This window comes from Scleropages formosus, chromosome 20, assembly GCF_900964775.1.
Source record: "Scleropages formosus chromosome 20, fSclFor1.1, whole genome shotgun sequence".
NCBI lineage: Eukaryota > Metazoa > Chordata > Actinopteri > Osteoglossiformes > Osteoglossidae > Scleropages > Scleropages formosus.
In genome coordinates, this window is record NC_041825.1 from 17,338,276 (window position 1) to 17,360,257 (window position 21,982).

The 21,982-nt window shown below is 42.8% G+C and overlaps 1 protein-coding gene across 1 annotated transcript in view; it reads right to left on the reverse strand.

Annotated features, from left to right (window-relative positions):
- Positions 1-2,075: 2,075 nt before the first annotated feature.
- Positions 2,076-21,982, reverse strand: part of myo15b (myosin XVB) — a 32,271-nt gene continuing 12,364 nt past the window's right edge. Inside the window, exons 22-66 of the mRNA XM_029246988.1 lie at positions 21,684-21,859; positions 21,378-21,468; positions 17,865-17,924; positions 17,204-17,275; positions 17,029-17,086; positions 16,635-16,759; positions 16,397-16,492; positions 15,448-15,683; positions 15,162-15,331; positions 14,988-15,060; positions 14,516-14,689; positions 14,283-14,395; positions 13,933-14,003; positions 13,711-13,765; positions 13,540-13,578; positions 13,009-13,110; positions 12,717-12,805; positions 12,365-12,625; positions 12,198-12,267; positions 11,942-12,088; positions 11,507-11,654; positions 11,031-11,121; positions 10,300-10,538; positions 9,097-9,199; positions 8,885-8,944; positions 8,521-8,596; positions 8,059-8,177; positions 7,851-7,969; positions 7,478-7,619; positions 7,258-7,369; positions 6,529-6,844; positions 6,343-6,406; positions 6,176-6,248; positions 5,914-5,990; positions 5,735-5,811; positions 5,522-5,652; positions 5,031-5,125; positions 4,630-4,707; positions 4,386-4,482; positions 3,909-4,057; positions 3,679-3,800; positions 3,306-3,439; positions 3,066-3,199; positions 2,794-2,931; positions 2,076-2,368 (exon numbers count right to left, since the gene is read on the reverse strand). Of these exons, the coding sequence (XP_029102821.1) occupies positions 2,243-2,368; positions 2,794-2,931; positions 3,066-3,199; positions 3,306-3,439; positions 3,679-3,800; positions 3,909-4,057; positions 4,386-4,482; positions 4,630-4,707; positions 5,031-5,125; positions 5,522-5,652; positions 5,735-5,811; positions 5,914-5,990; positions 6,176-6,248; positions 6,343-6,406; positions 6,529-6,844; positions 7,258-7,369; positions 7,478-7,619; positions 7,851-7,969; positions 8,059-8,177; positions 8,521-8,596; positions 8,885-8,944; positions 9,097-9,199; positions 10,300-10,538; positions 11,031-11,121; positions 11,507-11,654; positions 11,942-12,088; positions 12,198-12,267; positions 12,365-12,625; positions 12,717-12,805; positions 13,009-13,110; positions 13,540-13,578; positions 13,711-13,765; positions 13,933-14,003; positions 14,283-14,395; positions 14,516-14,689; positions 14,988-15,060; positions 15,162-15,331; positions 15,448-15,683; positions 16,397-16,492; positions 16,635-16,759; positions 17,029-17,086; positions 17,204-17,275; positions 17,865-17,924; positions 21,378-21,468; positions 21,684-21,859 (5,298 nt within the window). The 3' untranslated portion in view covers positions 2,076-2,242. The remainder of the gene's footprint in view (positions 2,369-2,793; positions 2,932-3,065; positions 3,200-3,305; positions 3,440-3,678; positions 3,801-3,908; positions 4,058-4,385; positions 4,483-4,629; positions 4,708-5,030; positions 5,126-5,521; positions 5,653-5,734; positions 5,812-5,913; positions 5,991-6,175; positions 6,249-6,342; positions 6,407-6,528; positions 6,845-7,257; positions 7,370-7,477; positions 7,620-7,850; positions 7,970-8,058; positions 8,178-8,520; positions 8,597-8,884; positions 8,945-9,096; positions 9,200-10,299; positions 10,539-11,030; positions 11,122-11,506; positions 11,655-11,941; positions 12,089-12,197; positions 12,268-12,364; positions 12,626-12,716; positions 12,806-13,008; positions 13,111-13,539; positions 13,579-13,710; positions 13,766-13,932; positions 14,004-14,282; positions 14,396-14,515; positions 14,690-14,987; positions 15,061-15,161; positions 15,332-15,447; positions 15,684-16,396; positions 16,493-16,634; positions 16,760-17,028; positions 17,087-17,203; positions 17,276-17,864; positions 17,925-21,377; positions 21,469-21,683; positions 21,860-21,982) is intronic.

Here is a 21,982-nt window from a genome sequence, read left to right on the forward strand (position 1 = left end):
TGCACTAGTAATCTATTCTTTAGGGAAAAGGATTCTCAGACTGAGACCAGCTACAGTATATTATTTCTTCTTAGACTATTTTTTTCAAAAATATACAGAAAATGTATTTATGCACATGTACAATAAAGAAGACAGATAAGTGTGTTGAAACTGTTGTGTGTGTATGCTTCAGAAATCTTATGTGAAGGCTAGGAAAATGGTAACTGCTAGGGTTCTGAAAGGGCTTTCACTCAAATATCATATTAGAGATAGGGTTAGCAATAACCATAAAGTCCGACTTATATTCGTACAAAATATGATACTGAGGACTGAAGAGCTGGGCTTTAATGAAAAAGGGTTATGGCCAAAGTTATCCTTGTTGTTACAGTAACTGTTTAGGTTCCAGTGGCTTGGGGCTGTCAAAAATTGTACTTGAGAAAGGATTCAAGATAGATGTTTGAGTCCTATCTATCAGGTAGATCCTACTAAGTGGTCCACCGGGGCTCAGTACTGGGCCCCCTACTCTTGTCAATCTACATCTCTTTCCTTAGCCCTGTCTTCACCTCCCACAGATTCTCCTACCACTGTTATGCTGACAATACCTAACTCTTCCTCTCCCTTCTACCTGGAGCGACATATATTTCCTCGTGCATCACCACCTGCCTCTTCTAATCAAGAACTCTCTATAAAACTGGACAAGTTGCTCATTTTTGCTTACTTCATCCACTAAGAATCTGGGAGTAATGATGGACTCATGTCTGTCTTTTTCTCAACATATCAAAGCTACAACCCAGTCTTGCAGATGCATCTTGCATAACATCTGCAGGATCTGCCCTTATCTCACAACAAACTCTGCGCAACCCCTGGTTCAGGTGATGGTGATATCCCACCTGGACTACTGCAAATCTCACCTGTCTGGCCTTCTGACTACTGCCATCAAACCTCTACAGTTGATACAGAATGCTGCTGCACGATTCATGTTTGACCTGCTGAAGCATTCTAATGTATCCCTCTCCTTGTCTCTCTGCATTGGCTTCCTATAGCTGACTGGATCAAATTCAAGACTCAGGTTACAGCCTACAAAACCATCAGTGGATCTGCTCCCTAAATATAAACAAGACCTGATCACTTGCAACATCTCAACCAGACTGCTATGCTCCTCCACCTCTGCCCTTTTGGTGGTCCCATGCACAAAGGTCCAAAATCAAAAGCACAAAGATTTTCAGTTCTGGCTTCGATGTGGTGGAATGACCTCACCCAGAACTGCAGAATCTATCTACATATAAGAAGGGTCTCAAAACTCATCTCTTTTGGACTCACTTCTCCCCTGATCTCGTAAGTACATGATAAACATGTAAGAGTGTATGTTTAATAATTTTTTTGTTGAATAATAGATAAACCTACCTACATGCAGTTACTCTTGTAATGTACAGTAGATGTGGCGGAATGTGAGAAATTGACTCTACTCTAGAATCACATCTGTATCCAAATCTAAATCTCTCCATTTGTTGATGTAATGCACTCATTGTACTTTTTCCCTGAGGTGTACGTCGGTTTAGAGAAAAGTGTCTGCTAAATGAATAAATGTGAATGTACAGATCAGAGAAATGACAGCTCAGCTAGCATACGACTGTAGCAACTGTAGCAGAATTACACACTCACACACTCTAAGGTCCAAATCATGGAAAGGTAAGTGTGTGGAACTATGGTCCTGGACTGGAACTGTATTTTGGACAGTCCAGATTGCCCTTGCAATTCACTTTTCATGCCTTTCATTTAAAAAGATACAGAACTTTAGGAGCTCCTCCTTTATTTTACAGTAAAGTCAAAAGAAATATACAGATTACAACAGTATTGAGGAGAAAAAGTGTTTTTATGTTGATTAATGTAAAACTATTTCTGACATACAAAGAAATATTCAAAGTATAGAGTGTTAATTGAAAATTCAAAGGTTATTGCTGATTTAATGTATAAACTGAGATAAATATCAAACTAATATTTACCATTATAAATAGACCATATACATATGAATCAACAAAATGTATCTCATTAATGAGGGGATTGAATACAAACATTTTACTAATATCAAAATAGTGGCAAAAGTTTTTGAGCAGCATAGGCTTAGTTGACCACAGTATGAGAACTGGGTGGAATTTTGGTACATGTGATTTGCATTATCCATGCCTTTTGTCTTTTGTAAATTAAACATGATGTTTTCACCCTCCAGGCCCACAGAGAGGCTTGGGGTTGTGCTCTTTCCCTGTTATTGCATAGCCATTTGCTGCCGGGGGGACGGTGTGCGAGTAGGGGGCCTTGACCGGGTGCTGCTGGCAGCTGGGCGCACCAGCTCTTCCATGATGATTGCGATGGTGTGGCACAGCTCCTTAGCCTGCAGTGCACACAATGTGTGAAGATGATGTAATCATGATTTTTTTATTCATTTAGCTTTTCCTGGGTAATTTCTGAAGGGTGTAACTACGGGTGTTAGTTGCTGTTTATAAGGGACTGGTAGCATAGTGATTAAAGCTACTGCCTTGGGACCCAAAGGTCATGGTTTCAATTCCGACCTCCAGTTGCGGTACCCCTGAGCAAGGTACATACCTTGAATTGCTCCAGTAAAACTACCCAGGTGTATAAATGGGTAGATAATTGTAATTACTTTAACATTGTAAGTCACTTTGGGGGAAAAAAAAAGTCAGCTAAATAAATAAATGTAAGGCAATTGCTGTAACCACTACTCCACTGCTGCTACATTTAACAAGAAGAACTTTCCACACTTTCCATCACATGGTTCTGTAAATAAGTCAGTCATACCTGTTTGAGGTGGGTGACAACTGTTTTTGGATTGGTGGCATTTCCGTATTTGATTTCTATTTTGGGTGACTTTTCTTTTTTGAGGCTGAGTGAATGGAGTGTCTGCACTTCAGACAGGGGGATCTTCATAGCAACCTCCTGCAATGATACCGCATTAAAAAACGTATTCAGGATGGCATGTGGACTCACCTAACCCCTTTTATTCACAAGTAGTTGATGTGCACTGCTCTTCTCACTTAGTATGTATACTGAGAAATTTTGTGGCATCATACCTGTGTTTTAGGATGTAAAAATGAAATAGCATTGTCATTGACAGCAACCAGACAAGGGGAGGGGCAGTTGTGGTGGCTGACTTTCTGGGCCAGGTACATGTTACTGGCAAAGAGTGGCAGTGTGCTGAGGATCTCTGAGAAAGAGAAGGATGAGAAGATCAACACAACTGTCAGAAATTCAGGGAAAATGTAATTTTGTCGGTATGTGTTACCTAACCTCACTGTATGCGGCAGACTTACCGAGGAAGCGTATTTTGGCATCACGGGGGCTGAGCAGAGGTATGCTGGCCAGCTGTCTGACCATTGCAGCATGCAGTTGCTGAAGGTCAGTACTGCTTCTCTCTGGTTGTGGGAGGTACCCCCTTAACTCACGTCTGTGTAGGAGAATATGGGAATGTAGATTTTTCTTAGGCCAAAATATCCAGATTATTTCACTTCTTGTTTATAAAGAGTTTTAAAAATTTTCTAGGAAGGTTACTGCAGCGTATAGTCAGTTTACAGTGAAAAACAACTGCTTGTAATTGTTCTGTCGACAATCATTTATACATAGTTTTCTAATATCAATTTATTCATCTCTGGCTGGAATCTTTTTGAGCGGAAACGATTGGCTCACTGTGTTGGCTCGCTGTTAAATCCCAGCATCTGGTGTTGTATAACAGCCAGCTCTAATATCTGCTGCTGTCCAGAGGAGCCGTTGCGTGGAAGAAGCTTCCCATCTAAGTAGTCAGCTAGAACCTTGGGGGCAGAAGGGAGGTAAAGGGTGTCGTGTCAGACTGTATGTGTGCACACATGCAGGAGCACGGTTAACTCATCACGAGTCTTCCACAGGCTCAGGGGAAGTACCTGCTGGTAGTGGAACTCCAAAAAGAGGTCATTCTCAAAGTGCAGCGGTGTCGTCCAAATGATGCGGCGGAAGGAGAGAATGATGGAGCTGTCATCCAGCAGAAAGTCAAAGAGGTACTCATCCGGGTGAATGGGGCGCACCGTCTCACCTGGTACAGATTGGTGGGGGAAAGGCGGGTGCAACAGACAGTATACTTAGTGTCATCACACTACTTCTCATGGAGATTAATGCATAACATTGTCCCCACTGGACAAAAAAAAAAAAAAAATCGCAACAAATTTCCACCAGCAGCTAAATTAATAATGGAAGAAACTGGGCAATAACATATTAATTACATAGTTACAAATATGAAACTTTTCAAAGACTCACAAAAGGAATAATCAGTTTCCATGTTTATTTTTTGATGGAGGCAATAAGTTCAGAAGCTTTATCAAAGGCACACTAATAAGATTTTTGTTTTCCATGTGCTCTCTCACCTTGGTCCTGGTTGGCCTGAACAGAGAACTCTTTAATCTCCCTTGGGTTCAACACTCCCATCTCTGCACATAAGTCAGTCATCACATCCAGCGCCACCTGGACAAACACGCAGCACATGAAACCACACAAAGACACACACCAACATGCAAAACAGGGCCCACTTCTGTCTCCACCCTGATCCACTGGATGTTGGGTCATGACACCAAAGCGAAATGCTCTCGTGGAAAAAGCAGCCGAACTCACACTGAAACTACGGATCTTGCAAGGAAACTCCACACCTCCCGGCAGAATGACGGGGACACGGCGAGAGTTTCTGCTAGCCTGTAGAAAGGGTAAAAACCCAGTAACTCCTACAGTCCTGCTCCAAAGGTGTATAAAATCATGGTGTTACAGATGTTTACTCAGTGATACAACAACATACTGCTACAGGGCTACTTCGAAGATGCATAACTTTCACAGTATGTTTCAGGAGTGCTGTGTCAGACATTTATAGCCTGTTCAGGTAACTGTAACTGTGCTGTTTATGAACTATTACGCAGGGTTTTTCCTGCGTTCTTACACTGAACTATTATACTGTTACACTGAGTTTTTTATGTGTGCGTGTATGGCATTTCTGAATTTCTCCAAGTACTGATTTCACTTACCAGTATGGCTCTTATTTCTACATGGGAAGGAACATATCTGCGGCCACCGTATATGAGGGAGCGCATCAAGTTCTCCTGGCAGATGCGAGACAACTCTGAAAGAGGCACACATACACACACAGTAAGGACAGCGGGCCTAAGATCTCCAACAATTTAAAACAAAGATTTTAAATACAGACAGACAGGGGTGTTGTGTAAACACATCAAATATAGTCCTAATGTATATGGGTAGGCAGGTAGTGTAGTAGTGGGGAGGTTCTAGGTTTGAGTCCCTCTTCTGCTGTTCTACCTTTAATCATAGAACCAACCCTTAATTCATGTAGTACACATTACCCAGCTATATAGATTCTTAAGCCACCCTCAGTGGTTTTGTACATAAACCCAACACTATAAGTTGCTTTGGACAAAAGGGTGAGCTAATTGAAAAACTGTAATAATATTACACGGATGATTATGGAGCTGGCTGATGAATACAATCCACTGCTACCTACCTTGGTAGGGGTTTGTGGAGTCCTGTGTGCAGTACTGTAGATGTTGCATGACATAGGGCTTCAAGGTGTTTGAGCAGGGGAAGAAACCCATCACGAGACTCAGCAGACGCCACCCAAGGATGCAGCTTTCTCTGCACAGAGGCATACTGTGTTTCAATGCAGCGGATGGCAAAGCGTCATGAACATTTAGGCCTGCAGGCCAATGCAACTAACCTGCGCGAGTTCATGGTCGTCTGCTTAATGACCTGGCAGTAGATCTCGTCCCTCAGGAACTCCTTCTCTTTCCCCAGCTAAAGACACAGATTGTCTTTCTCAATGGCTGAAAGTTGCAGAGACCCTTGCTATCACCAGCAGCCCGCGCTTTTATGCAACATTTGTATGAGGAAACAGACCTGCAGGATGCTGTTAAGACAGTCACCCTCTGTGAGATGCTTTGTCAGTGGCTGGTCTCCCATGAACCACATCACATCTGAGGCGCAAGAGTGGAGAAAGAACAAATTAGCTGAGATTGTAGGCTAAACCACAGGAGTGCGAGGCAGAAGTGGTTTGGGAATGTTGTCATAAGCCAAAAGCCCAGATATGTAAATATAGATGACATGGTTAAGTGGTCAGGTATTTCTGTGTGGCTTTCTGACAATGCATGTGAACACTCACTCATGAAGCACTGGGCAGACAGCTCATTCAGCTCATTGTCAGCATAGTAGATCAAGGATTCCTGTATGGGAACCTAATGGACAAAAGCATCGTTAATGTAATGCCTTTTCTTTGAATACTGAGGGTTTTATTCTCTGTTGTGTTTGATCAGAAGGATTCTTTCCTACCTTTGTGTGCTGAACCAACTCAGAGCAGCTTTTTCCCTCAGCTGTTACTCCCTTCCAGCCCAACCTTCCAAAGGAGAAAGAGAGGAACACAAAGAGTATATTAAAGTTTCATACATCTTTACGCAGTCTCACATTCATCTACTCATGTCTGCAAATCCACCAGAGAGAGGTGAGGATCATTCATACCTAGTGGCTGACTCTCTGAAGTATTTCATGGCAAATTCCACCATAGCGAACTCCTGGCCATCAATATTGGGTCCTCGCACTGAGCTTGGTGCTGACCCCTCAAACTTGCCTACTGGGTATGTTGGGTTGATGCTCTCTTGGTGGTGTTTCCCCGATGGACTCTGGGACAGGGCAGGAGATGCAGCCCCTCTGAAGCTTTTCCGGAGCTCTTCACGTCGGTCTATTTGGAAGCAATGATAGTCCGGGGGCGCCGTGGGCTGCGTCAGCTCGGAGGGGAACAGGCCACAGCGTCCTCCTATTGATCCAAACTTCCAACCTGATCACAAATGAGACACAGTAAGAGAAACCTCATAGGGTCCTAAACCTAGCCAGCCGTGCTTAAAAGAAAAGGGGGCAGAGGCTGGTGTAGTAGTTAGATCTGGAGCCTTTGGATGCGAAACTTGTAGGTTTCAATCCCACATCTTGTACTACCCTTGAGCAAGATACTTTCCATAAAAACTATTTCTATAAAAACAACTCAGCTGTATAAATGGATAAATCATTCTGAATAGTTTAATATAGTAAGGCACTTTGCAGAAACAAATAAGCTCAAATAAATGGAAAAGGCAGAGTGAAGCATTCTGGACTCAGGTGCAAAAGTAGCTTTGGGGTCGTTCTGGCCAAACAACTTAATGGAGGTCGTTTTTTTTTTTTTTTTGCACAGGAAGAATTTGTAGCTCAGCACCTTACCTTCCTGGGCCTTCTCCATGGGCAAGAGTTTAATGATGTCTCCCTTCTGGAAGCTCAGGAGGCTTTTGTCATCTGTCATATAGCTCTTCAAGGCGATCACATGACCTGAGTCCTTGAGAACCACGAAAAATGAGCACTCAGTTCCAGATCCTTATTTTTTTCTTTTGCTGGCATGGTTGCCACTATGTCTGCGGTGATGCATTGCATCAGCATGATTTACCTTGAGCAATTCACTGATGAAGAAAAGCACCATAGCAACAATCTGGGGTGCCTGGGGGGATCGCAGCTCTAACTGCTCATTCGTTAGTGAGAACTCCACCAACCCTGGGCCTTTCTGCTCCACAGACAACACCTCCGCATAGCTGCACAATGGAAGAAATTACATACAAATTCGCATGTGTTGCAGGACCACTGCTGCCATCTTATCACTGACTGATGAGGAGCATGCACTGAGTTTTGTACAAACCTATTAGGACTAGCAGCTCTGAATTTCACTGAGCAGCTTTAGTTGGACTGAAGGGAGAAGCATGAGGCTGTCAAGAGGAGAAACAGATTGCAGACTGACATCAGAATGAGGAGGAGGGATGTCTCACCTGTAGCTGCGCAGCACCTTGAGATGTTTTGGGTTGATTCCTGATGCCCTGATAACTTTGAGCAGCCGAATCGCACGGTGAGAGATGCCAAGTACCTCAGTGTCTCCCCAGTCCCCTCCCTAACAGAAGCACAGATCAGAAGGGGTGGAATTAATTAGTCTACACAATGTGTTTATGTGCGTGTGTGTGTGCTTCGTGAGCAGCCCACCGTTGCAGGGAAAAGGCGTGAGAAGTAGTTGGTCCAGTTGTCACGAGCTGCCATTACAATCCTCTTCTTTGTTGTGTCATCATGCACTGAACTGATGCTGATGCCCACATGGAACCCAGCTGGAGGAGAAGGGGATCAAGCAGATGAATCAGACAATGAGGAGTGAAAGGTTTCTCACTCTGTGGTCTACTGCAAAGTACTCAGTACTATATATGGGTCAATCATTTAATTATAAGAAAAATACATGAACATAAAGTACAAGTCAAAAGTTTGAATACAACCTGATCAATACATGTTGGCTGATATCCTGCATGCACAAGCTGAAAAGATGTAATTTCCACTAGGTGGACTCAACCTTTTGACTAGTACTGTAAGTATACGTAAAAATTTAAGACCATGTCCATCTTCATGTCGATGAACATTATTTTTGTATGGTTTTCCTACTGCAGTGGAAATGTTTACCTAACAGATCCTTCATCTTCCGGCGTTCCTCTTTGGAGATGCGTACACAGGAGTCAGAGTAGGTGTCCCTCATGATCTGACATGAGAGAACAGAACAGAATCCAAATCAAACTCAATTTTAATTAAAATGTTGCAAACCTTATGATAACTAGCAATTCACTTTGATTTTTTAGGAAACTTAATCATTAATTTGTTATCTGCTTTTAAAATGACATCACATATAATGGCGGTTCTTCTTTTTTGTTTTAAGACAGTGTCAAAGATTGGGATTTCACGATAGGGTCAATTAGAATACTGGGCATGAAATGATTCACAGCCATCAGGGTTGAGTTCCAAATAGCCCTCATAATAAACTTTTACTCACCTGCTCACATAGGAGATTGAGGACATATGGATGGTTAAACTTTTCTCTTGGGTAGAACACCTGAAACACAAGACACATTAGAGAGGGCAGAATGAACACAAGTTCTGTAAAAATGACAGTCTTGCTTTGGCTTGTTTTGCTTTCTGTTTGTTTGTAATAATTGAAAGAAAATAAAGTCCAAGTTGCTCGCAGTTTGAAAAGTGTGTGCATACCTCTTTGCGCAGGAAGACTTTCCCAGGCATGTTGGTGTAGGAGAAGTATACGCTGGCTGAGAATTTGTGAAGTGCTGACTGGACATGTTCCTCTTCAGGGAGACTTTTTGACTGATCTACAAAGATGACACTGGTCAACAATTTTTTTTTAAAGTTGTCTGCTTCAGAGATAAAATGTGGTATTTATTATAGACTTTCATGTGCTGAATACAAATATGACAATTACACTTTATGTACTACGTATGTGGTGTAAATAGCAGCTTTCACTGGTTTACAGCCAAAATGCTTTTGAAACAAATGAAGTCAGACTTCACTAATTCTGGGTCACTGAGAATGGAAATGAGGCTTAAAATTGTTGATTGGATCTAGTATTCAAGATATGGTACTGTGTCAGTATCTACATGTACGTGTGTACACGTATGGAAATAGCATATGGTAAGTGAGTTAAAAAGGGACTTGGATCTCAACTAAAATACATGGACATCTTTCACAGGATCTATGATCTAAATTTGGTATTGCATTATACATGATATGGATGAAGTGCATCACAAAAGCACAGTATAACTACTATTGTTAAGAAAGCCTGTATGCCTCTTGTCTTTTCCCAGTCGGGGAAGGTTTGTCAAGTGCAGATGCCACTGCTGTAGTGTAGAGCTCAACAGCTCTGCCTTACTCTTGGGTAGCTCCAAATGCCTGACAAGGTCGTTCAGTGCACCTTGTGTTATGAGGTGTGGTTCAGAGGAGGAGGATGGGACAAAATCTGGGTCATGTGACATTGGTGGTTCAGGATCAGAAGTTTCATCCTCTTCCTCATCTGACTCAAGTGAGAATGATTCTGGTGCATCATGATCAGTGACTTTTAGGCGGCTGCATTGTTCAAGCGATGCTAAAGCAAGGTTAAGGTGATGTCACACAAGGCTGAGTGGTGTAAATGTGCTCACTTGCAACATGAATGGTACCTGGCTGAATGAACGAGGCAGCTGATCCTTGTGGAAAAGTGGAACTAAGGTATGGGAAGGATGCACTGCGACAAAATGGTTCTTGGGCTACATACAATGCACCCTTCGGTGAAAACATTTTAACCCACCGAGTCCAATGGGCATGAGATGTCTGAAGACATCGACATCCTTCTCAGTGCCTTTTAAATGTCTAGTTCATTCAAATGTGCTAACAGCAATGGCAGGATTAGAGCAGAAAGGGCACTCACTGAGTCCTGGGGCTGCCATTGGCGGTGGGTCTGGGATGAAGGGAGGGAAGGATTCTGGAAGAGGGGGCGGGGTTTCAGGGACAGGTGCATTATGGGAACGGGTCGAGCCAAAGAGATCAGCCAGCGATTGTTGCTTCTGCCTCATGTTATTTGAGATGAAACGTGGACCCTGGGATTTCACTGGAGGTGGGATTGACTTCTGCTTTGGTTGAACAGGAGGAGGAACCTTTTCTTTCTAATTTAAGAAGAGCAACTGTTTACACACAGCAGCCAGAAGTCAAACAATTAGTTCTGCTTATGTCAAATGGTATACAGTGCTGCTTCAGAGAATGTGAACCCTTTGTGTCCCGTACTTTTATCACAGAATCATTAATTAATCAGAACTAGTGTTTCTCATCTGACTTAATAGGTGTGTAACTATCAATTTCAGATGTTAGTTTAGAAGAAATCATCCGTGTAGTTTAAAAATCTAAGTAGTGCAGGTGCAAAAATAAGTGAACCCTAAGTTGCATTAGTTAAACCCAGTAGGTGAGTAGAATCAGATGTGTAAGTCATTTTCATTTATTCTTCTTATAAGTTTATTTTAAGATTTAGATTTAATAGGTTTTTGTATTATTTTAATGCAAGGATAATGACCATCCCTTTAGGGTTCACATATGTTGAAGCAATGCTATATATACCATGTTCTTTAAACTTAATCATTTGAGCAAAATGTACTTGATCTCACATTAACAGGCACGGGGGGTCCATTCGCTCTCAGAATTGCCAGGGCCTCCTCTTTGGGGTCAGTTTTTTTCACGAAAGATCTGATAGGAATCCTTGAGTAAAAAAAAAAAAAAATAACTGTGCTTGATTCCAAACATTACACCTGCAGCCCCAAAATCTACTCCTATACACACACACACACACATTTTCAGAACCGCTTGTCCCATACGGGGTCGCGGGGAACCGGAGCCTACCCGGCAACTCAGGGCGTAAGGCCGGAGGGGGAGGGGACACACCCAGAACGGGACGCCAGTCCGTCGCAAGGCACCCCAAGCAGGACTCGAACCCCAGACCCACCGGAGAGCAGGACTGTGGTCCAACCCGCTGCGCCACCACACCCCCTACTCCTATATCATTCTTACGTTATTTTTTTCTCCTCATGAGAAAAACACAAGGAACCAAGGAAAGTTGGTTCAAAATGCCTGAAAGTGTACAGACCTGACTGGCTCCAACGGTTCAGGATTTGGCAGGGGCCTTTTATTGTACTGCTTGATGATTTCTCGGATGTGGCTGCTGGGTTCTGGTTTGGGGGCTTGGGTTTTCACTAGGGCCCTATTAACCCTGGCTTTCTCAGGAGGTGGTGGGGCTGAAATAGAAGGAAAGCACCATGAAGGCTAGACACTGAAGGCAACCCACATTGGTTAAACACTTCCTATGTGCATTACTGTTTTGAAGGGTTCAGAGAAATGGTTTTATTAGAGAAGCTGTCAAAGTGACTTTTACAGCTTACCTTTACAGGTTTACTGGTTTGCACAGCTTGATACATAGTAATTCCAGGTTTAGTTTCCTGTTTCAGAGGAGCAACAGCGGTTTCTCCACTGCAATTTACCAACCTTTATTTCTCAGAGGTCTAACTGTGAGAAAGGGGCTGACCTTTTGGCCTTTCTGGGGATGGAGACTTGCGATGTTCTGAGGGTTTGGGACGTTCTGGGGATTTGGACCGTTCTTGTGACTTTTTTCTTTCCTCTTTCTTTGCTGGAGTTGACTTTGGATTTGGAGCTTTGGTTGCATTTCCTGATCCTGGGAAGGTAATGGGCAGACAGAAGGATTATACCACAACAATAGGAGAGGAGTGCGCACATATGACCAGGGCATCCTTAGCTCTGCTTGACTTTTGGATTGCACTCACCAATTTTCTGGAAGAAGTCTCTTTTCTCTTTAAAGGATTCCGGGCAGGAAATGTCCTCATCCGCCTCCGGCTGTTAAGGGAGACATAGTGAAGACATTGATGAGATATGGTCACAAACTGCAAAACCATTTGCTTGTTGTAACTTAGCTTTTCAGCAGGGCTCCTACCTCAAGGACACTACATGCTGGGGGAGAACTTGAGGTCATTTCAGATGGGGTAATTTTGGGGGCTAGTTTGGGAGCTGTTTTGGGGGTAGTTTTGGGCATAGTCCTTTCAGGTGCTCTTGATGCCTCAGGGGCGGGTGCAGGAGAAGTTTCCTGACGCTGACGTTCTCGCTTTGACGCCTGCTCTTGACGTTGACGCTTCTGCATCTGCTCCTGATGTTGTTGCTGGGAAAGCGTCATAGCCTGGAGAGTCATCTGCTGGGCCTGTAAGAAGAAAAAAAAAAACAAATAAAGTACAACTGATGGTTTAGCACTTATCCAAGCTGCCCATATTCTATTACAGCGATGTACTTGCCATGAGCAAAGCTTGCTGGTTGATAAAGGCTTGTTGCTGTGCTGCCACCTGCTGGGGATCAGCTGCTGGTAGAGGCTGGGGCATGGCAGCTGGCATCAGGGATGCTGTACAACAAGCAAAGAGATGCATCCTGACATAAGGAAGATAAACAAAAAATATAATATGCAATAATACCTCAGGTAAAATCCATTAGACATGACAGATTTAAAAAGGAATAATCGTGAGAACTCTAGGAGCATAAAGAAGGGTGGTCCTCTAAACAGATGCTCTGTTAGTAGGGGATGAGCCTTACAAGGCATGGATGGCATCACTGGCATTGAGGATGCCTGTGGCATCATTCCAGACATCATAGGCATAGTCTGGTAGCTGGACATCACAGGATTTGCAGGCATTCCTGGCAGAGAGGCAGAACAATATTAAATGTTCACCAGCATTAAAAAGACATTTAACCTCAGATGTTTTCGGATCCCAGCAGTGGGCATATTGCTGACTGAAAGAATAAACTCGAGATTGAGAAATTTTCCTGCAGGATCAGACTGAGGTTTATTGTAATGAATACAGCCCTTTAATAACAAAGTTTTATTGCTGCATTTGAGATGATTCAACAACCACAGAAACAGAAAGAACCCAGTTAGACCTTGGATGCATGCAATTTTGCTCCCTTCACACATGCAATTAGAAGAATTGCTTAGTACACAATATCCAGTTGAATAAAGAGCCTCCAATTTACCTGGTCTAATTTCATGCACCATATAAACACTGGGGTTGACTTTAAATAACACAGAACACATTGTGTCCAAAGGATCACCAGGATGTAACTTACCCATAGGATAGCCTGCTGTTGGCATTGACATTGGTACACCTGGAAAATCATATTTTAATGTTCAGCATGTACCATCTGGATGTGCCCAAAATGTGTCAGTGATATTAAATAAAGACAGAAGAGCTTGTGCCTGAATACCTGTAGTAGGAAACATCCCAGGATGCATTGGGCCTATTCCACCTCCTCCTCTCATACGGCGGTTCAGCATGGCCATTCGTTCGGCATCCTGAAAATACAGACAGCACTCTTCATAAAAAGTCAAAATAACAAACCATAATGAATCACGCAAAGAATAAATATGAACGAGGAAAGAGCTGTGGTAAATCGCTACAAAAATCACAGGAAAAGCCAAAAGAGCATGGAAAAGATGCGTAACTGCTCCCTAGAACTGACCGGAACATCTTGGTCCAGCACAGGCTCGAAGAGGTCGTCCACGAAGGTGTCAATCTGTCGACTCCTGGAGCCTGAAAAGGCACAAGAAGAATTATGAAAACAGAAGTCATGTTAAATATACTGGAATTGATGTGAAAGATGTGCAATTTACTAATTGAATTCATTTGTTTAGCAGACATTTCATATATCGTACACGTCCCCCATTAGTACAGCTGAATGTTTACAGAAGAAATATTTGCTGAAGAAGGTGAAATATCAGCAGAGTGTCTACTGGGACTGGAACTCACAACAGCTCAGTGAGAAGTCCAGTTATTTACCCACTACACTACCTATCCAGTCCTGGCCCTCACCTTCCGTGGAGGAGTAGCTGTTGGTGTTCCTGGATGGCTCGGTGGAAGGCAGCGTTGGGGCTTGCACTGAGGGAGCAGGGGGGATGATGTCATCAACATCTGGACTCAACATCCTAGCAGAGTGGAAAACATCATAACAACACACTGATTTCAAGATGTTTGGTCAAGACCTTCACATTCCGTATCTGAGGACTGTTCTTATGCTACGTGATGTGATGTTACTTGGTACCCACCCATCCCCTTGGCTGCTAAACAGGTACTTAGTGGATGTGGGAGGCTGGCTATGTGGGACGTCGGCCTCAGCACCAGCCAGCAAGTCCATGACATAGTCACAGCCGGCCAGGTCTGTCCAACCTTCCCCGGCAAGAAGGGACACAGACCAGCCCCGCGGAGCGTCTGGCAAGCCCCTGTAACACAGCACAGCACCGTGTGAGCGAACACATTGCAGCTGTTTAAAACCTCTGGTCACACCATATATAGTTACTTCTTCTTCTTTCTATCCAAAGTTATTTGCATAATGTATAAAGTTTAAAACTAGACAGACGTAACTATGTAGATAACAAAGACAAAATGTTGCTGTGCTACTGTTAATGCGATCGTCAAAACACAAAGAGTAATTTTACACTGTGACCTTGGAGATGCTCTTCAGACTGTGCGCTTTGGAAAAGCAGTCGTGAAACAAGAGGTATTCCGCTTATGTTTCACCTGAATTTGAGCAGCCATGAAGCCAGCTGTTCTCCTGTAGTCCAGGACTCCACCTCTGCTGTCAACTTCTCTTCTGTTGTCAAGAGAAATAAGGACGGCAGTTGGTTAAAGAGATGCCAAAGTGTTGATGAGGAGCTGTGATGCTACATCAAACTGTCCATTGGTACTTTTTACCAATGAAGGTATGGACATCCAGCACCATCTTCCCTCTTCTCTGGTTGGCAGTCCACTCCAACTGGGTGGTGGGTTGTACCCTACAGGCTGGTGCTGGCTGCTGTAAAGCGGTGAGCAGCTTGTGCTGGCACAGTGCTCGATATTCTCCAGGGCCCCGGTCCGACACATATCTGATCGATGCAACCAAGAGAGTCATGTGTGAGCAGAGCTTTGGGACCGCTGCTGCAATCGGAGGAGCGTATTCAAGGAAAGCGCTGGTTGGGTGTCAAGAGAACATAGCGCCTACTTGAGCAGTGGCTTGTCCATGGTTGGGGAGGGAGTGAAGGAGCTCAGACAGCAGGCCGTAAGCAGCCAGCCCCGTAGGGCCACCTCCCTGTCCTCCTGGCCCCAGGTGTGAAAGGCTAACTGAGCCAGGATCTCATCCCTTAGTGAGGGCCGCGCCTGTCCCTTTTCTATAATGTAGTTTCCCAGCATCTGCTCCTGCCAGCTGACAAGGTCAGAGTCCCCAGAGAAGCGCAGAATCTACAGGAGGGAAGAATCCGCATGAAACCGAAAAACCGAGTCAAGCAACACCTTTGTTCTTATCTTACTTCAAGTGATTGCTGCTTTGGATGAACCACGACAAGGCTGGATTGGTTTCAGTAATATCTAAATAATTTCAAGTTACATCTAAATAATTAAAGTCTTACAGGACCCTGGGAGAACAGGAATTATGAAAAAATTACATTGCCTGTCCAGGTCCACAAGGCTCTTTTCTGGGCCCATTGCTCTTTGCTCTGCATATACTTCCTCTTGGGAATTTTAATCAAGTCAGGGAATTGGTTATCATATTTATGCTGATAACTGAGATTTGTATCTCTTTATTTCTACACTCTATCACAAACTGAAGATATAAATTTGTTGCTGTTACATTTTAACAGCTGAGCCCGAAGATGATACCGCTATTAAAAGCCTAAATTGGCAAACTTGCAAAGCAAAATTCTTGGTTTAAAGAACAAATAGAAATGAGTGCTGTTACAGATGTTCTTTTGCATTATTTCGTATTATAATGGATGGAAAGTGACACATTTGTATTTATTTATTTGTGAGCTGCTTTTCTTTACACGTACATGCCTTTGGTGAGTAAAAATAGTTATTATGGATTATGTTAGATGTGTCCCACTAGGAACCTAATGAATTCAGATGAAACAGAAAATAATGTGTCCTATGTGAAGTTCCACAGTCAGCACACTGACCAGTTTATTGATTTCCAGTGCCGTCCGGGCATCCTCGGGTTCCAAGGACGTAAGAGGTCGCTGCAGAGGATATCCGTGGGCCTGGCACCATCCATTCTGGCACAGGGAATTAAGAAGGGCAGTGTAACCAAAAATGTCTCCGCTTTTTCTATTTACACAAGTTTCCCACAATCTTTACATCACAAGGCACAGATGTTTGTCATGGCCGCATGGCTCGTAGTATGTTGGGTTGCTCTACCTTCAAGAAAGTGCTGACGTATCGGGAGAAGGGAAAGTTGTTGATATCCAACGGTAGAGACAAGTCATGTTCTGCCTTGACCTGTGGAGGGGCCACTTCTCTGACGCTGGAGCTGTGCTGCTGCCCTAGAGGTTGATGAGAGGCACAATCACTGGCATTCAACCAACACTGGTGACTGGACAGCACAACCAGTTCCGCAGAAATGTACACCTACGCTAAACAAAGATCAGTCGACTGATCAGACTGTTAGGTTTGCCTCAGCCCAGGATGTCAATAAACTGGCACAAGGGCAACCGCGTGAAGCTGGGAATGAATGCACACCTACATTTAGTTGAAACCGGTTTGGCATTTATGGCCATCCGAGCCCCTGCCCTCCCTGGCAAGACATACGCACCGTTGAGCCCACGCAGCCTGGCAGAGAGCTCTGCCGGGATCTCCAGCATTCCCACGTCCTTCAAACACAAAGACACAGACTGACCAAAAGGCCTGCATACGAGAAGGAAGCATCTCGGGGCCAAATGCTGAAGAACAGCAGGCCCATCCAGTAGGGAACACTGGCGTTAACTCACCATTCCAGGGGTGTCTGAATGGGCTGTGCTCTTCACTGGATTTATGCTCGCTCTCTTCTTCACTCTGTGTTCCTAGCCAAAAAAAAAAAAAAATACACCGCGTTAGACAGTTACACTAACTAGAAAAGAACTTTTTAGGAAATAAAAGGATAATGGATGTTGTCTGCCTTTCTTTGCTAATGGTAATGGCTATATAAAGGTTGAAAATGGGAAGTGCTGCTGAACCGAGGCATGTTGACACGCAACAGATAAAAGGGTGGCTCTCGGCCGCAGAAACAACAGCAGCGAAAGATAATGAAGGTTCAACTTCGGGGTGCAGGAGCAAGGAGAAGTGCTGTTTTCGACTCAGCCAGATGTTTATTTTCTGTTGGATAAACAGCTTTAACAATTAATCCTTTTCCAACATTAAGTTTTTAATCAGATAAAAAGTAGACATATAATAGTACCAACAGCCAGTTATATATTACACTGCCCAACAGTAAAAAGCAAGTGATTATATGAAGGTAATAAACACATTTCCATAAGCCACTTTGGATAAAGGCATGAGCTAAATGAAGAATAATAAGAGATAAATATGGTAATGCAGCTGATGTTAGCCTGTGTATATAGCAGTAGCAATAGCAACGACAACATACAATAGCTTTAGAGTCCAGTAACATACTTTCACCACTTTATCTTCTCTCCCTGCTCCAGGTATGGCTTCTTTTTGTGTTTTCTCCTTTATTCTGTTTTTTTTTTTTTTTAAAATCTTTTTGCCATTCTCTTTGGATCTGACTTCAGTCTGTTTGCGCCACCATTCCTGGTTCGGTGGTATGGATCCCTCCAAGTTTGAAAAAGAAACAAGCAAACCCGAAGGAGCCTTTTATTGTACTATTCTGGGTAGCACCAGCTTTTATACACCAGGAACAATAAAAGTTTCTTTTGCTCCACCCCAAAGAGAGAGGGCACTACCAATCCCAGGGCAGAGATCAAGGTGTTACATCACTGTTTACCACTGCTAAAGAACTGCTAACATGAGACACACACACACACACACACACACAGGTGTCACCATCATAAGGAGCCATAGTCACTGCGCTACAAGATTAGGTCTGAAGATCATTACTTTTACAGGTGCTCATATTCTCCATAATCAGCGCTCTCAATCAGGTGTATTAAGTCAATATTTTATTACATGCTGATAATGAAGGAAATGTGTACAGACAAAAGAAACTGCACAAAAGAACTCAAATGTCAGAAAAGCAAACAGAGAGCAGTGGTCTTTTCAGAAATTTTCTCCATCGCTCCACCAAAGGACTAAAGCTGTTTTAAGACTCAACGTGCAATCCCCCACTCTGAACACATACACACTCCGTAAACACCGTACAAAACGGTAGAGAACAGAAACTACTGGGTTTACCGCTGTCACAACGTCACACTCACTTTGAAGGCTTCAAGCCCTGGCGGCATATTGTGACATTTGCAGAGACGCTCGCTGCGTCGCAAATGTGTTTCTACACATTTTGATCTCCTCATGCCTATGAAGCTGTCAACCGTATTCAAATTTGAAATAAAATCCCCAAAGAACTGCTGTTCCACATCGAGTACATCAACGCTGCCGAAAAACTTGCAATAAAAATTCAATTCCCCTCACCGAAGACACATTTCTGTTAGTGTGTGTGTATTTTGTAATCTAATGACAGTCAAGCCATAAAAATGCACATTTAACATGAAGCAGGTATGATGGTAGAATGCCTGAAATGTGTGTCCAGATATAGGTTCAACCCTGGCTCAGGGTGGATGGAGTTTAAATGTGTTCCCTGGGTTTCCAACCCAAAGACTTATGTAAGGAGGCAATGGTAAACCACCTCTGTACCCTCCCTTTTCATGAAACCGCACAAGTCGGCACCATGAGTTGAATTTAATTCGAAAACACATAAATGTTAATAAATATTTCTCACTATGCTATTTCGATTCAGTTATGCAACAGAAATTACTAGGATTTATCTGCTGTCGTACTTGACCGGAGACGTATGGTCCGTTTTTGCTGAGGCAAGATACACTTTTCCAGCCTTTTCAAAGAAGTCATTGACACACACACACACACACCTTCTTCTGTAACAGTTGAATAATTTTATTAAAGATAATCACAGATAAGCCCTAGTGCTTACAATTTTAATTTTGTGCTATTTGCGACTCAGGTAAATTAAATTACCTAGCCTTGGCTTTTATCGTCATAAATGCTCTCCATTCAGCAGTTAATTTTATTGTGTAGATTTGTTCGAAGAACCGATTCTTAGTTTCCCGAGAACAAATCATTTGCCTTTACGTCTCTTACACATGAAGCAGTGGTTACGCTCGCATTTACATTCTCAGACTATAAAAATAACTTGCAAAATAAAAACTTATAAAATACAATAAATTACAGGCATACAAATCATAAGCAACAGTGAAAAAGCAGGGAAAGATTTTTCAGTGAAATCTATACTAAAATTAAATTTAAAAGAAAAAAAAACCGGTATATACTTTAAGAAAGAGAGCAGGCCCTGCCTTGGGATTCGTCTGAAATCTAGACGCATGTTCCGCATATTTGAGCTACTCAACATCTGCTTTCCTCTCTTATGTTTTTATCATTCAGTACTCCTTTCTCTTTTTTCTGATTGTCTTCTCTTTTTTCAGTTATACCCCAAGTACTGAAAAATGAAAAAGTGGGCCTACCTGTCAAAGTGCAAAACAGAAAGGAATTGAGTGTTCTTCTGAGTAGACGTGCGCTGAGGTATGTTCCCTCAGAACAAGAGGTTGAAGTCCAAGACGGAAGAAGTCGGGTGGGGAAATTGCTTCAGCAAAATTATTTTCCTTGAGGAAATATTTACAAAGCACACCACACATTCTCAGTAAGCCGCAGGCAAATGACAAATCTGAGCCAGGGCAAGTTAAAAAAAAGAGCATAATATTAAGTGGTAAAACTCATTTACCACCAGATACTTCTAGAGTAAAAAACTTCCTTATTTTGTTGCAGATCTGTAGATGCTAGCAATATTCCAGCGTAGCAGTTGCAGTAAAACGTGAAAATAAAAGTGAATGCATGAAAACCCCATTACGCAGATGGAGAGGTATACACGGGGTCCTTTCAGAATGTGCGCTGAAAGATGTGTATAGACAATAGATTCTCCAGCTTGCAGTCTTTATTGGGCAAAGTTTTGCCATCCTCATACATACAGCTATTTATACAAGGGTAGAGACAACCACAGGATCATAACCAATAAATCAGAAGGTAGCTGGAAAATGTCCATGCGTAATTTTCAGTTTGTTTTCTCACTTGCTCACCATTGCGGAATAAAAGGCAAACAGTATTAAATACATGACATCACTGACTCATAAAAAGCTCACCATATGTACTGTGAACCAAAATCGTTTATTGATTGCCGGCGTACAAGTATGAAACCTACTTATTTTCCCAGTAATATTCACCTGCAAGTTGACCAGCGCAAAATACACCGCTTGGTAATTTTTGTAGTGTCCTGGGTGACAACTAAATGTATTAATGTATTTAATAGCTGAGAAGTTCAGTTTCTGTTTCTTTACATTTGGTTGATGTTTACACTGCAACTCGTTTCAAATAAGTGATTTTTCATGAATGCCTCTGGTTCATTCAAGGGAATATATACGCTAACTATCCTCATTATATGTTAAAGATATAAAGACCCTTAATTTATGTACCAGTCCCCGAAACTTTTGAGGACATAATGCTTCCGTTTGTGACCGCATCTAGTACTAAAGGTAGGCTGCGAATTTATTGCACAAACATAAGCACTTTGACCTTTAACACACGTATCCATAAAGAATTAGGGAGGACAACACACGCCCACTCGAATCAGTTGACACGTGTATTAAGACTAGGTGGAACAGGGAAGGAATTTATAACACCATTTCTATATCGCTATAAACTCATTGTTGTCATGGCAACAGGCTATGGATAACTAACACTGAAAGATATCTTCTAGAAGTAATCACTTTGGAATTCTGTTAAGTGAGTCTGTCACAAGTTACCCCTGACAGTGGTGGAAAAAGTTTTGGTGTGTTTCAGTGTTTTTTTTTAAGTTTTAGTATTTTTGCCCTTGACTTGAGCAGTTAGGCCTGTTTTTTTTGGTGTGTATGTGCGCAGTCCTTTGACGCATTTCCCCCACACACTTACCCGCCATTGTTGTCTTTTGATAGTGTTTCTGGTGATCATCATGGTCGCCCAAAATTGGGTTAAGGATTGCTTCAGCCTCTTGTAGTACTTCCTGTCTCACACAGAATGCGATGCTAGTCATTAACAGACATGCTCCTACTGTACACATAATGGAGAAGTGAATGTTCTCATTGCCTTCATCCCCATGAGACCTCAGAAGAACCCTAACCTTGCTGCTCTGTTTTGAATTCCCCTTTGTTTCACCATCTAACTGTGCCAAGCAACAAATTTCTCCCACGATGAGGACAGTCTCCTCTGCCGTCCCACCTGGTTTGGTGGCCACGGATATGTGCCTGAAGGACGATGGCCTTCTGCTTGAAGAAGCGGAAGTTGCGACGGCAGATGAAGCCACGGATGTTGCGCTGTATTGTGACGGCAGCCCAAGTCTGTGTACTTTTCCAACGGTCTTCCACCTTCCTGTAGAGCATCTCCTTCAGGAATACCTGGGGGGTACAGAGAAGCTTAAGTCCTAGTGAACAGGCTAGAAGTAGAACTGGCCAAGCTTTGATTGTTTGATTTCTGCTATATATTCCACTATGAAGTTTACATAGATATTCTATAACAGA